The sequence below is a fragment of the Periophthalmus magnuspinnatus genome, chromosome 20, assembly GCF_009829125.3.
Source record: "Periophthalmus magnuspinnatus isolate fPerMag1 chromosome 20, fPerMag1.2.pri, whole genome shotgun sequence".
Taxonomy (NCBI): Eukaryota; Metazoa; Chordata; class Actinopteri; order Gobiiformes; family Gobiidae; genus Periophthalmus; species Periophthalmus magnuspinnatus.
The window spans coordinates 14,232,560-14,247,569 of NC_047145.1; the positions used below are offsets into that span (position 1 = coordinate 14,232,560).

The 15,010-nt window shown below is 39.8% G+C and overlaps 1 protein-coding gene across 1 annotated transcript in view; it reads right to left on the reverse strand.

Moving 5' to 3' along the window:
* malrd1 (MAM and LDL receptor class A domain containing 1) overlaps nt 1-15,010 on the reverse strand; it is a 29,818-nt gene that overhangs the window by 13,890 nt on the left and 918 nt on the right. The window contains exons 3-20 of the mRNA XM_033986297.2: nt 14,673-14,752; nt 14,419-14,586; nt 11,755-11,881; nt 10,841-10,969; nt 10,615-10,767; nt 9,989-10,094; nt 9,534-9,901; nt 8,681-9,123; nt 8,321-8,408; nt 8,057-8,236; nt 7,811-7,967; nt 7,039-7,195; nt 6,841-6,951; nt 6,134-6,347; nt 5,702-5,949; nt 4,937-5,225; nt 1,602-1,847; nt 992-1,149 (exon numbers count right to left, since the gene is read on the reverse strand). Of these exons, the coding sequence (XP_033842188.1) occupies nt 992-1,149; nt 1,602-1,847; nt 4,937-5,225; nt 5,702-5,949; nt 6,134-6,347; nt 6,841-6,951; nt 7,039-7,195; nt 7,811-7,967; nt 8,057-8,236; nt 8,321-8,408; nt 8,681-9,123; nt 9,534-9,901; nt 9,989-10,094; nt 10,615-10,767; nt 10,841-10,969; nt 11,755-11,881; nt 14,419-14,586; nt 14,673-14,752 (3,422 nt within the window). The remainder of the gene's footprint in view (nt 1-991; nt 1,150-1,601; nt 1,848-4,936; nt 5,226-5,701; nt 5,950-6,133; nt 6,348-6,840; nt 6,952-7,038; nt 7,196-7,810; nt 7,968-8,056; nt 8,237-8,320; nt 8,409-8,680; nt 9,124-9,533; nt 9,902-9,988; nt 10,095-10,614; nt 10,768-10,840; nt 10,970-11,754; nt 11,882-14,418; nt 14,587-14,672; nt 14,753-15,010) is intronic.

The window sequence follows — 15,010 nt, forward strand, 5'->3', positions numbered from 1 at the left end:
TTTGTTTGACCACGGTAAGGCTGTGGTCAAACAAACATCTTGAAAGTTCAATCAATATTCTACTCTGGTGGCGTGTTGGGTGAATGTAATTAAATGCTAAATAGATCAATAAATAAAAAAATATATGGAAAATTTGTCAATGCATTTCTAAGCTTAGTGTGCAGACATTATATTGAATGCATTGTAACAACACCAGAATGTATAGCTGAATTATTTATTATATTGACTGAAGCAGAAAGCATTTTTTGGAAAATTAATAAAAAAAACCCAGTCAGGTACCTCTTCAGCCCCTTAAACCTATTTCAATGACAAAATGCTGCAATTTATCATAGGTTATCTACAGAGGTAGGAGGGACTAATTACATTTGCTCACTGTATTTACTTGAGTAACTTAGAGTAGTTTTCAGACAGACTTTTACTCCTACTTTAGTAATAGCCAGCTCAAGTAAAGCTTTATGTGACTCTTATAAAAGCTTGATGTTGACAATATTGAATGACATTGTATTTCTTGCACTAGTCTTTCAGATTTGATTTACTTTTTCTCATTTTTGTGGTCCATCATTTTACTTTACTTTGAGTCATTTCTTGGAACATGACTTTGTACTTCTACTTGAGTAAAGTAGTTAAAGTAACAGTCCTCTTACGTGAGTACAATTTTTTGACTGCTCTAAGCATTTGACAACCTGTCCCAAGACACATTTCTCACATGGGAGACAATAAAAGATTATCTAACCCTATCTTATCATATCTACCAGGATAAAGTGTGCACAAAACGGATGACTGAGAAAGAGGCTAAATGTCACACAGAAATGTCAGCACACATGGGAAGTTTGGGAGAGTACTAACCTACAGGCTCATAGTTCAAGTATAAAACAGCATTTGAAAAGAAGTGAAGAAAAAATGTAGTTACATTAAAGCATCACTTGTACTGAGAGGCAACAAAGTAGCCTATTCTTGTAAATGAGCATCTGTTTTGTGGCTCAACGTTTACCTTAATCAGAAGGCGGATTGTTCCACTGGCCTTATGGGAAATGTAGTACCAAAAGGAGAGCTTGCAGACAGCACTTGACTCTTTCCACATGGAGCTCCTGATATGGGCTTTATCACCCCTCAGTCCTACTGGTGTTGCTTCAAGATACACAAAATGACCTGCAGAGGACAGGTGAAGAAGAAATTAAAGATAAGAAATGATAACTGTTCAGAGCGGGTAAATTCACTTGAGGCAGTTGGTGGTAAATAAAACCTACACAGTGACAGAGGGGTGGGGAACAGGGGCAATAGGTCAGATTAATCTACTAATGTGCTGCTGCGGTTTGACTTTCTTTGTCTCGACACTATTTCATTTTTATGTATGTTCAGAAGATTTGTCTAAAGTAGCACATAAAATGTCCTGAATGAATTTGTTTATTCTTTAGTGTTTGTTAATTTTGATACTGGAAAAGTTAATAAATTTTAACATTTAACCATATTAAGCCACAACAACAAACTACGACAAACTAGGCTTCATCTTTTAAGATGAATAGAAATTATATAAATGCAATATGCAATATAAAAACAATTTACAGTTTACACTTTTTTTTTAGAGAAAAAAGACTACCAACCATGTTCATTCTGCAAAGTGTGGTCATACGGAGGCCGTATTCTCTGGAAAGAGCCTGTGCCCAGTGACCAATCAAAACTATCAGCAAGGGAGCTTTTCCATCCACAGCGACCACTTTCAAAAGAACAGGAAGTGCCACACTCTTTCTCATCTGTGCCATCACCACAGTCATCTCTGAAGTCACAGCTATGCCACTCCGAAAAGCACTGGCCATTTTCACAAGGCAAAAAGCCTGGAGGACAAGGCTCTGAAAAACAAAAATATTATTCTGTACTAACCATGCAGAATCTTTATGAGATTACAGTATTAAATAAACAGGTTATTCATTTGAGATCTTTAAAAAACTTAACAACAAAATCTGCGTACAATTGGGCAGCATAGCTAAAATGGGTTGGAATCTGTTTTGTTTTTTGTTTTTTTTTTGTTTTTTTTACAATGGGCATTTCAGTAGCAGGGTCACTGAAGTGCTAGCGAAGGAGATGAGCTGTGATGAAGAGGGGTGGCCTTCCAAGCTAAAGGGGAGAAAAGGCTATAAGTACCTCCTAATCCTTTGTGCCTCTTCAGATGCACAGGAGCGAAAGCAATGTGCCTCAACAAAGCACAAGGAAGCCAGGAAAGCTCAGCTGAGTGTCAATACAACTGTGTAATAGAGTAGATCACACTATAAAGAAAAAACAAGCTATATATATCTATAGGTGCAAGGAGGGAAGTCCATATTCTTTTTTCTTTAACTGCTTGCATGTAACATTTGAACTCAGGTACGGGGTGATATAGTCAATCACTTTGAGTAACACACTGCCCCCTGGTGTATGAAGGTAGATTAAGGTTAACTGTTGTGTAGCATGAAAAAAGACTTAATGCATAATGAACAAATAGTTTATTAAGAAAGATTCAGTCACTAAGTTATTGCTTTGTTAAGGCTAATTAAGGTATATTATAAAGTATTTTACTAAACGCTAATGAGGATTCAAATCCCAAAACAAATAAAAACAGTCATTCTATAAATGTAATAAAATTACATCTTAGTATTAGATTAGACAAGAGTACATGATTAATAGGCCTAGTGGAAGTGGAAGTCCAAGGACTAATGGAGCGAGGTGTTGCTGCTGTTCTTTAAAACAGTGGAGGAGAGAGGCAGTTATAGAAGTAATTGTCCTGGGCAAAAGCTTTCTCCAGTTCACCTCAGAACAAGGAGACTCTTGTAGGAACCACACAGCCTGTTAATACACACTGCAGTAGTGTGTTCACTCTCTCTCTTTCAGGGAGCACAATACAAAAGGACAATGCAGTTAATATGACTTTAATGGTTTCACTGACAAACACTATAAATCAGCCCTAGTTGTTATGAATCATCTTATAAAGGTTTCCTCATGAAGAATGCAAGGGATGTCTCTGCTAGGTGATGTTTGAGTCAGAAGCAGACAATAAAAGTGTTAATTAGTTGTTCTTATGTGCAGTAACAGTGATTTCATGATGTATTTATGTAGTTGCCAAAATGAATGATTATTGCATTAAATAAATATGTTGAATGTCATTAAACAATTAATGGCTATTATTGTTCATTTTTTTTGTCTTTAGCAATTAGAAAAACAAAATGCTATTGCAGATGACTGTTTTCCCCAATATTGCCTAGTGATAGAGCTTTGTAATAATAACCTTTTTCAACAGATAAAATTGGTCAGTATTAAAGAAAGGCCACTTTTCTAGAGGAGGGTCCACTACTTTTGCCTGTAATATTTCACAGTATTGCATTACACATGTCTATTTATTCATTACAAGTTTTTTTATTGCTAAAAATATTCCTTGAAAAACATTTTTACTGTGAATGGGCTTGCCTCGCCACTGTTTTGACTAGTAACTATGGAAAGTATTCAGATCCCCTTAAATTTTTCACTCTTCGTTATACTGCAGCCATTTGCTAAAATCATTTAAGTTCATTTTTTTCCTCATTAATGTACACACAGAACCCCATATTGACAGTGAAACACAAAATTGCTGAAATTTTTGCAGATTTATCAAAAAAGAAAACTGAAATGTCACACGCCCATAAGTATTCAGATTCTTTGCTGTGACTCATATATTTAACTCAGGTGCTGTCCATTTCTTCTGATCATCCTTGAGATGGTTCTACACCGTCATTGGAGTCCAGCTGTGTTTGATTATACTGATTGGAAAGTCAACCATCACTGCAGCTCTCCACCAGTCGGGGCTTTATGGCAGAGTGGCCCGACGGAAGCCTCTCCTCAGTGCAAGACACATGAAAGCCCACATGAAGTTTGCTAAAAAAACATCTGAAGGACTCCAAGATGGTGAGTAATAAGATTCTCTGGTCTGATGAGACCACGATAGAACTTTTTTGCCTTAATTCTAAGCGGTATGTGTGGAGAAAACCAGGCACTGCTCATCACCTGTCCAATACAGTCCCAACAGTGAAGCATGGTGGTGGCAGCATCATGCTGTGGGGGTGTTTTTGAGCTGCAGGGACAGGACTACTAGTTGCAATCGAAGGAAAGATGAATGTGGCCAAGTACAGGGATATCCTGGACGAAAACCTTCTCCAGAGTGCTCAGGACCTCAGACTGGGCCAAAGATTCACCTTTCAACAAGACAATGACCCTCAGCACACAGCTAAAATAACAAAGGAGTGGCTTCAGGACAACTCCGTGACTGTTCTTGAATGGCCCAACCAGAGCCCTAACTTAAACCCAATTGAGTCTCTGGAGAGACCTGAAAATGGCTCTCCACCAACGTTCACCATCCAACCTGACAGAACTGGAGAGGATCTACAAGGAGGAATGGCAGAGAATCCCCAAATCCCAGTATGAAAAACCTGTTGCATCATTCCCAAAAAGACTCATGGCTGTATTAGCTACCACTGAGCAAATGGTCTGAATACTTATGGTCGTGTGATGTTTCAGTTTTTCTTTTTTTAATAATTCTGCAAAAACGTCAACAATTTTGTGTTTTTCTATCAATATGGGGTGCTGTGTGTACATTAATGAAGAAAAAAATGAACTTAAATGATTTTAGCAAATGGCTGCAATATAACAAAGAGTGAAAAATTCAAGGGGGTCTGAATACTTAATGTTGTAAAGTGAAAAATCTCTGACAAAGCAATAACATCTTCATCGGCAGATTGTCCCCCTGAAATGTGACTTAATGCCCATTTAATATAAGATAATACTTTACTTAAAATTAAATCAAAAGATCAAGGTAACTTTAATTATAAAACAATATTGTCTATAGCAGCTAAAATAATCAAAGGTAAATACAGTTAAATAGTAATATTGTGCAAGTTTTAATCTACTTTCTGTTACAGCGTTTGTGTGCATGAACCTGCAGATGGTGGTTGTGTGCTGTCCTCCATTCTTGCTGAGGAGGCGAGCAGGCATCCAGGGGAAAAGGTAATGTCGTCAAGGCAGATGTCAGCTTTGGGATTCCATCCCACTTTGCCCTCCAACATGACCTGGAAGTCCCGGGCCGAGCTCAGCGGGACCTCCCTCACCTGCCAGTAGTTGCCATGATCTCCGGTCAGGTTCATCTGCAGAGAGCTTTGTCCTTCACTGAGGATGAACACACTTAGGGTCCCAATGCCCTCTCCAGACATGTGTACATAGAAACGCATCTACAAAAGACAGAGGTATACAACCCAAAATGGAACATTAATACTTTATCATTTCAAACATTTCAAAACGATAAATAATGCCTGTGTATACTGTCTTATTTTGCAAAGTGTGAGAAGGAAATAAAGACAGCTCTTAATTATTAAACATCTATGGCAGTAGCCTCCTTGTCTCCTTCCTCACTAGCTCACATGCCCAGATGTCTAATTGGCTTTTTAGCTGACTGTGTGATTGATGGACAGGTCTGCAGAGGATAAGACAGACACAATACCCAGAGCAAACCAGCTAGTCAATCAAGTGATTGCACCCAGTGGACTGTGAGGCTGACAGCTGGCAGCCCACACACACAAAACACACAGGTTCCTACTTCACTTTAGACTACAGTCTGTGACTAACACAGAAATGATATTCAGCATTGCAACAACTAAGAAACAAGATGGACTTGAAGACAAGTTGTGAAGTATTATGCCCATGGTACCTTGCAGAGTTTACTCCTGTGACTGAACAGTGGTCCTACTATCTGGGCCATGTCTCCAGCAGCCTGGGGGAATGAGCCCTCCAGGTAAAGGTAGTGTCCACTGGGGTATCTGAGAGTGTGGTCACTCGATGGCCCTGTGCTAGTTGTGGCAGTCCTTCCAGCTTTGATCAGCCAATCAAAGTTGTCCCTGCTGCTCTGACGCCAGGAGCATAGGTCAAACTCAAAACTGCAGCAACCACTAAAGCCCTCTGAAAGACCATAGGAATAGAATTACACATGCATTTATTCATGGCTGTTGAAAGTATGTTACACTAACTTTATGAAAACAAATTCATTAAATGAGATTATGGAGGTAATGGTACCTCTGAGGTACCTCATGGAGGTAACGAGATTTTAGTGAATAGTATGACAGAACATTAAAGAGGTGCTTACTGCAGATAAAGGAGTCTTCATCAGAGTTGTCTCCACAGTGATTGATAAAGTCACACAGGTTGTCTTGGGAAATGCAGTGGCCATTGGAGCAACTGTACTCCTCAGATGTACATGATGTGTTAGACGATACAGAAGGAGAGCACTGAAGGAAGTGCACGTCATCTATCACTACATCTCCCATGTAGCTGATGCCTCGCTGGGCTCGGAGAACCACCTGATACAGAACACATAATTAGTATTAAAGTCGCTTCACTGATTGTGTCAAAGTTTCACAAAGTATTGAAGATGTTTAACACCATGATATGTTACTGCCTAATAACACCAAGGTCCTGAAACAATGAGACCACGCTGAAAGAGGCATCCTTCTGCTAATATATATTAAAGATGACAATAATTTCAAAACATTTAAAAATAAATGTCACCTAGAGTAACCTCCAAAGTCTAAGGAACCAGGGGATCATACCTTTAATTACTACCACACTGACTTCAAACTCATTAGATGGTATTAGACACAATCAATGTGTTATTGACCGTGGGGCCTACAATCTTGTCTCAACTGACTTGAGGCCAAAGGCAGTAATGGCTCTGTGTTCAGAGCACTGTCTACATTTATTATATAACTATGACAACATTTACTGAATTTAAAACAAAAAATATATAATAATCCAATAATATATAATACAATAATACAAGAATATATTTCAAACCTGGAAATGTTTTGCTAATCCTAGAAACACCTCTCCTCGTCGCCATTTGTTGCCTTGCGTGCCTGACTGGGACCACACCTCATGGGTGACATTTCCAAATTTCAGTAGCACCTGCAGTGGATGACACATTAGTTCCCACACATATATTTGTATTCATTTTCCACCCTGCTTTTTTCCAGCTCATTACGTGGCTCTCACCTGCAGTGACCCCACAGTGAACCCGCTCATGTGGTACCAGAAGACCAGGGTGCAGTTGGGCCCCGTGAAGGAGATGACCGGTGTCTGGAGGTCACTGGTGTCGCCATAACCTCCATTTGAACTGTCTGCATACATGTACCAGCCCTGTGCAGTACCTCTGTTACATAAGAGACAAAACAGAGTGGACACTGCAAGCAAGCTATAGGTATAGTTTTTTTTTTTGTTTGTTTGTTTTTTTTAATCAAAATGCAATTACTAAAAATAATAAATAAGATATTTTGCTGTAGCTACTAGCTACACACATTTCTGTTGCTTCTTTTACAACAGTAAAAACAGACTGAGCTAAGACAGCGCCAAGACCATAATTACATTTACTGGTCTCTAGTGTATCTTCACACAATCACCTTAGGACCTATAGCTATTCTCTGCCTTCTGCTTCTTTTTATTAAATTCCCATCAGAGGTGTACCTTCACTTGGCTTAAATAAGGCGCAGCTTCCTCCCTCAATATCACTCATGCCTTATCAGCTAAGAGGCAGCCAAGACTTCTGCCAGTGAGAGTGAGAGTGGTAGGAAAGGCGTATTAAAGAGATAGTAGCTTAGTTTACATTTAGGTCCAAAATAAGTCATGACAGAAATAGAATTTACTGACATGTGGAAAACCAGTCTCACCTGGTCTCTAACCTAGATATGCACACAATTCTTCTGCACCTCACCAGTTGTATCCTAAGCTAATCCAGTCCCATTGTTGATAGAAGAATAAAAAGACTTACAATGTATGGTCATTAACAGGGCGGTGATATTGCTCTCCATCATGGATGCTTTCTCCTTGGCCCAGAGACCAGAGAAATGCATGTGGTGACACTAGGTCGAGGTCAGCTGTCTGCCAGCCACAAGAGTCCTGACCTTCAAAGCTGCACAGTTCTTTCACTAATAAAGGGAAAATATCACTGACATACACTGGCATGTCTGAATATAGAAAAGCAATGTGATGTCTCAGTGAAACGTGAAATGTTTACCACAGTTGGTTTCATCTGAACCATCAGAGCAGTCCCTCCTAAAATCACACACTGCACTCAGAGGAACACACTCCTGGTGTGCCTCACACACAAACTGTCCCTGGGTGCAGGAGTGAGGCTGTACTGTGGGGGCCACTGTGGTCACCACTGGAGTGGTGGTGTTTGTTGAAGGAAGCTCGCCTAAAGAGTACAGGAATCACAGAGAGAGCAGAATTAACTAACCTAATGTTATCTGTATTATGTATGTATAAATGAAATGTATACCTTCATATGGAACACAGTGCAAAAATGAGAGGTCGTCAATGGCAATATCTCCATTGAAATCATCTCCAACAGTTCCCTCAATCAAAATCTAGACACAAAATATACTGTTTCAAAATTTCCAATGGACCAGACTTCAGTAAATATGACTGGTATTGGACAAAGGTGTACCATGAAAATATTTTAGCAGAACAACTTTGTAGCTGTGTTGCTAGAAAAGAAATTGGGATTGGACTTTTGTGAGCATAGATAGATAGTTCAATTAAAGGTAATTAAACATTTATTCAAATATTCCACTTATATTTGAATGTGCCACAAAGCACTCAAGTACTAGTGATTAATATTAACCCTTCATGGTCTCACCTGAAAAGGCCGAGCACTGTTGAGATATAGTGTCTTTCGGTGCCATATATTTCCCTGGTTTCCGTAACGCACCCACAGCAGATATCCACGGCCTGAAGTGGTGGTTCTGAGGTAGACAGCCAGGCTGAACACTTGTGCTCCATACATGTGGAAGTGGAAGCGAAACACACAGGGCTGCCAGGGTCTGTCAGGGGCCTTTCTGTGTTTGGGGGTGGGCTGTAGCACTGGACCCAGAAGAACAGCAGTGTCTTTGAATTCTTGGGGTAAGGACGACTCGATGTAGAGGTAGTGCCCGTAGCTGGTGCCCAGGGTGTGGTCTTTCAGAGGACCCGTGTAGAAGGTGGGAGTAGGGCCTTGAATGAGTGACCAGTCAAACACATCTCCACTCTGCTCTTGTTTCCAGGAGCAGAGACCATGCTCAAAGTTACACTGAAGATCTGGGGCTGTGAGACATTTGAGCATTTAGTCCAGATTTCAGATTTAGCTTAAATGCAGGTCCATCAAATTTCAAAAAGTCAAAGGCCTTTATTTTAAAACTGTACTATATTGAATGAAATATTATAACTTCTTTGGACCTCTGGCCTGACCATGCAATAATAGTCCGTGATCAAACATTTACTCTGTTCATACAGACTTGGCGTATAGTCATTTGCCATTTCAAAATTAACTGTTAGGATTGTTTTCAATCAACAAGCACAAAAATGACTAGCATTACAAGTAATGCTAAATTGGAGGAAAAGTGAAATAAAATGGAATCTTATTATCTTAATTGCATATTTCAACCTATATTTTTACATATACACTATTTGATATATATGAAGACATGTAGAATAACATACAAAGAGCTACTTACAGCATCCCTCCTCATCTGAGCCATCTCCACAGTCATCCACAAGGTCACACAGCTGCATGTGCTCGATACAAGCTCTCGTGTGTATGCAGTGAAAATGTGTGTTTGACGGACACTCTTCTACTGCTGGAGGCATGGAGCAATTATTGAAGGTGATATCGTCCAAGGCTGAGATTCCATCAAAAACGCCCAGACTGACTTTAGCCAAGGAGATCTGAAAGGGTTGTGTGATGCGCCCCAGTTGCACAGTCACATGGTTCCACCGAGGGCCCTGGTCGTACAGAGATCTCCAGATAATTGTATTGTTTTGGACACCCTTCATGCGCAGGTACATGTCGGCTGCACCAACAGAAATGCCTGAGTTGTAATGCCTATGGAAAAAAAGTGATATGTAATCCTAATGAAAAGTATGAATAGTATGGCTTGAGTTGTAAGAGGTTACATATTCTGTGTCTCACCAAAAGGACAAAGTGCATCCAGAAGCTGCCTGTTGAAACCAGGGGCCCCTGAGAACAGCCCGAGGATGAATACTGCTACTGTTTTTCAGTATAAACATGAAGTGTCCTGTGATAAGCCAAAATACTTAATATTAAGGCTGTTTAATCCCAAAATAATATGAAAGATTGGTTTATATTATTCCATTATTGTTCCATTAATATAGGTATCATACTTTTCTGACAGGTGTGACCAACAAGATAATTCATTTTAGAATGTGTTCTTACTTCATTTAGATGTCCAAACAATAAAATAGGGACAACTAAGGATGGTGTTTTGCAGTTTGAAATAAATGTACACTATGACAAAACAGCAGATGGTGCTATTAGTTGCCAAATAACTTAAAAACTGGAGTATTAAGAGCACAGTCTTTTTAAATGTGGCCAAAACCCTGAGAGCAGTTCCATCTGTCGATCCATTAACCATACTGAAAAAAAAAATTCACAGAGCATCCAAGACACACAGATAGTTTGCGGTGCCTATGTAAAACAATGTTATGTGTGTGCTAAGTAATGATTTTTTAAAATCAAAATAAAGATGTTCACATGGTAGACAAGAGTGCATTTACTTTTGAATGCAAATGTATTACCTGTGGTGCTATTGGTAGTATGGTCCAGTGGGGGAGGGTGACCATAGTACTCAGGAGGAACCTGTGGAGAGGATCCCCAGACCCAATCAAACCCATCTCCTGGTGTCAGCTCATACCAGCCACATGACCCACCCTCAAAGTCACACCTGGAGGCTGAACAGTGATATGGGAATGGTAAGACATCACAGTGCAGAGTAATTGCCCTTATTATCATAAACGTTCTTACGACAGCTGGCTTCATCTTCTCCATGCAGACAGTCTGGAGTAAAGTCACACACTTTGCTATCCTCTATACACTGTCCATTATTACAGGAAAATTGTGCTGGGAGGCAATCAGCCAGGAACATTCTGTTATCTGGAAAAGCAGCAATGTAAAGTAATGTCAGGTTTTAGAAATTAAAATTATGTTGTTCATTTTTTATTTTTTTTTAACACAAATACAGGCCTATGTATTTTTTCTTTCTATACCAATTTTCTGAAATTACTATATTATTATATATTTAAGTACTAGTGGTTTGATGCCATGCATATTTCACATTATATTCTTTTTTAAGAAGGGTATTGACTTTACTCTAATTGGAGCAGGAAACAGATGGAGGTAAAGGTGACTTTTGGCTAGTATGGCTCACTGCTTTCTTCTACTTAGACATGCTAAACTAGGCATGATGAAGTCACAGTGAAGTGGAGAACCTGAATTTGATTTAAACTTTAATACTATAACATTGTGCATATCAACATGCACTTCAAGTACAAAACTGTATCTAACTTTCACGTTTTATAATTCTGAAATGGTGTTTAATTTATGTTAGTTTGGAGTAGCTTGAACAAAGTGACCACAAGTTTCTGCTTGGTTTAGCAATACATTTTTCTATTTGCCTAATGGAGAAAATACAAAAATACTCTGTACCAGAAAATGTATTGCTGATTAACTGTAGTTGTAAAATGCCATAGCTTGAACAAGCTTTCTTAAACATTTCAAACTGTTTTAGATATTGCAAATAGATGCAGTTAAAAGATGTTAGTTTAAAGCTCTTTTCCTCAATGACATGAAAAAAATACTCTTAGACTGGTCTGCAGAAAAAAGAACATGGCAGTCTGTTTATGTGTAGTGATATTTGAAAATGTCAGCGTCTAACTCACCCCATCTGTGTAGTGAGATGGATTTAATAGTGGTATTATGCAGCATGGTCCGACAACCAGGACTGAAGGAGAGGTCATCGATGGCCAGGATGTCAGAGTCAGATCCAACATTTCCTCTAATGATCACCTTAAAGATAATCCATTATATTTGTAAGCAGTAAGTTTGAAATTATTTCTACATGTGTTGGAAATACGTGCAGCATTTATGAAAAAAAGTGTCAAATGATATTGAAAATGTAGCATTCTGGTGTGAGGAAGTTCTTTTTGTTATTTATCTTCTGAACACAAGGTCTACTGTAGGCTGTAAAAACTGACCAGTAACTTACAATAGAACCTCTAGATCAACTTGCTGGCATAACAACCAAGTGGCACATACAAAAGCAGTTTCCTTAACAACAACATATTAACAGTAACACATTACACTAGACCCCTTATCAAAGCTCCTCGCCCACAAGGGGCACACAAAAATCACATTCTCAGAAAATTGGGGGATATGCGGACCCTCACCCATGATGATAGGGCTTGAGCAAGGGAACATGTAGTGTCAGAGGGAGGGGCAATGTTGTAACTGGGGGAACTACAGGTGTTTACAGCATTAGCTGGGGTGGGGTTAGAGACAATGGGTGAGGACTGTCCTTGTGAGTTTCTCACGCCCTTGACATGGGGCAGTCTTTGCGTCCTCTAGATGTCAACTGGACCCTGTACACAACCTCTCGCTGTTTCTCCATTAGATTATACAAGGTCCAACCCAGTCACTGTCCAGTTTGGGGCATCTGCCCTTCATCCGCTGAGGACTATAGACCCAGACCTGGTCCCCCAAACATAGCTGCAAAAACACGAGACATAAGGTTTCAGCCCTGGTGCTTGTATGTTGCTTCTCGGACTTACTGGGACCCAAACCTACTGAACATGTCTTCCACTAAAGTATTCACTATAGTCTCTGCTTCCTGATTTGGAAGTCTGCACACTTAGTAAAGTAGTCCATCAGAGTGAGGACATAGCGGTAACCCTTCTCTCTCAAGGAAAAAGGACACAGTCTTCCACATCCCTACCTACATTGTAGATCCCAGTAGAATCTTTGCCAAGACAAAGGAGTGCCTTTGTCACCCCAAAATTTCCAGCTCCATGACAGGAAGCAAAAACAGTCTCTCCTAGTGACCGTGGAACTACAATCTGCCATCTCACCTCCCCTGTTGTTGGTTCTTTCCACCGTCTTTGCAACACCCATCTCAAAAGTGTAAGGCCTCCCACATTGACCAAAGTCCCTGCTCTGGAGAGGGCAGCGATATCGATATCAGTCCAATTGGGCTGTTGCTGGTCTGCAGTCCATGTGAGTACCACGCTGAACTCACTGTCCAGTTACTGTTAATTGGTTCTCCGCCTTGTTAAATGTCCTGCTGTAAGAGGCCACCACTCTCCCTCAGTTGACAGGGAAAGAACACACAAATCTCTGATAATATCAAAACCCAGAAAACTTCAGATCCGAGACACAAGTGGAAATGGGTCAGTTTTGACTATGTCTATGAGGTGCTTGGCTCATTTCCTTTCACTGGTCCCACCCTGGAGCAATCCTAGGCCATGTGTCCTGACTGTCCACAGCTCCAGCAGATCAGTTGACGTCGTGGCCTGGGTCTTTTTTTCTTCTCTAATATGGTAGCATGTACCAGCTAAATAAGCTCACTCAGCTCATAGGTCTCTGGCAGGTTAGCCTCTGGAACACTGGTCATATTCACTTGCACATTGTCCCTCAAAACAGTCATCAGGATGCCAAGCACTCCCTCTCTGTAACTGGGTTCAGTGATTCTTATAGTGATCTAGGGTGAGCCAGAAGTGTCTGTATGTGCAGGTCAGATGGCGACAGGAAGAGCTCTCTCTTCCATGGACCATCTCATAGCCTGTTCAAATTATGCATGATGCGGGGCCACAGTGCGTGTCCTTGACATGTTCCTGTGTTGAGCCGTCCAGTTTAATTTTCGGTCACACAGAATGAAACATCTTTAGCTTGGTAGCTCAAACTTTACCAAAGAGGTTTGGGTTGACACTTCTGAGACTAATGTAGCGTTCTGGTGTGAGAAAACATACCAAAGGTCTTGTTGTTGTTTATTTTCTGAACACAAGGGCTACTGTAGGCCATAGCATATGTCAATATAAGCACAAAACAAGCACACAACAAGCACAAAAGCAGCAGAGCCAGTTGTTACTTGACCAGTCACTGACAACAGAGCCTCCACATGAACTTGTCGGTATAACAACCAAGTGTCACATACAAAAGTTACATTAACAACAACACATTATCAGTTATAAAAACAACTAAAGGTGTCAACCCTGAACTAAACACAAAATATCAGATCTTTTCAATACTAAGAATAAAGAGGGGATTCCATGAGTCTTAACTGTAAAGGATTCCAGATGGACACTGATAATCTAGTTGTTTTTTCATGCTGTATTTAAATTATTTCTTGAAGTAAATAATTCTGCTATTTAGCTCAAACTTGTAGGTTTTCTCAGTTTAAAAAAACAAAAAACTTACATAATCAACTTGAACATGTGGTATTAAAATTGTCAGTAGTTGTTTTTATTCTCACTTTAAGAACAATGTATACAATGATGGCTTAATGCTTAAAACCACATATCTGAAATCTATTTAATCATAAACTGCTTTACCTGAAAATTGTGCTTAGTGACAAACTGCAGCTCCGTCCTTAGCCAGGATCCTGTCTGGGGCTGCTGTGTGTTGTCTGCCCACACCAATGTAATTTCACCCAGAGGTAGAGTCCGGAGCAGAATCTGGAGATTTCCGAGCTCTGCCTCCACATAATAATAGAATCTCATCTGTCGAGGGGAAATGCAGGGGGATTGCGTCAGTGTTGTGAAGGGATTGATGGATACTAAGAGCTGTAAATCAAAGGCCTTTATACCTGGCATGTCTGACTGGGCTGAAAGACTGGACTCTGTAAATCACCTGTATGTCTTTTTCCTCTCATAGACAGGAAGCCCGCTGAATGAGACAAATAATTAAAATATATTTAACTACTGATTGCAGTAGGAAGAAGAAGATTGGCACAGTAATGCATTTTAGAAAACAACATCCACATGATTCAACTACTAAAAGTGCAATGATGCCAAATGTTTCCTTACAGACATGAAAGTGAAAATGTATATGTAGATTCAACATAGGTGTAGTAAGTACTTATTACAATAAATAACAGTTTAAAACAAATAACAGGGGATAACAGTTTATTTATTTATTGCTGAC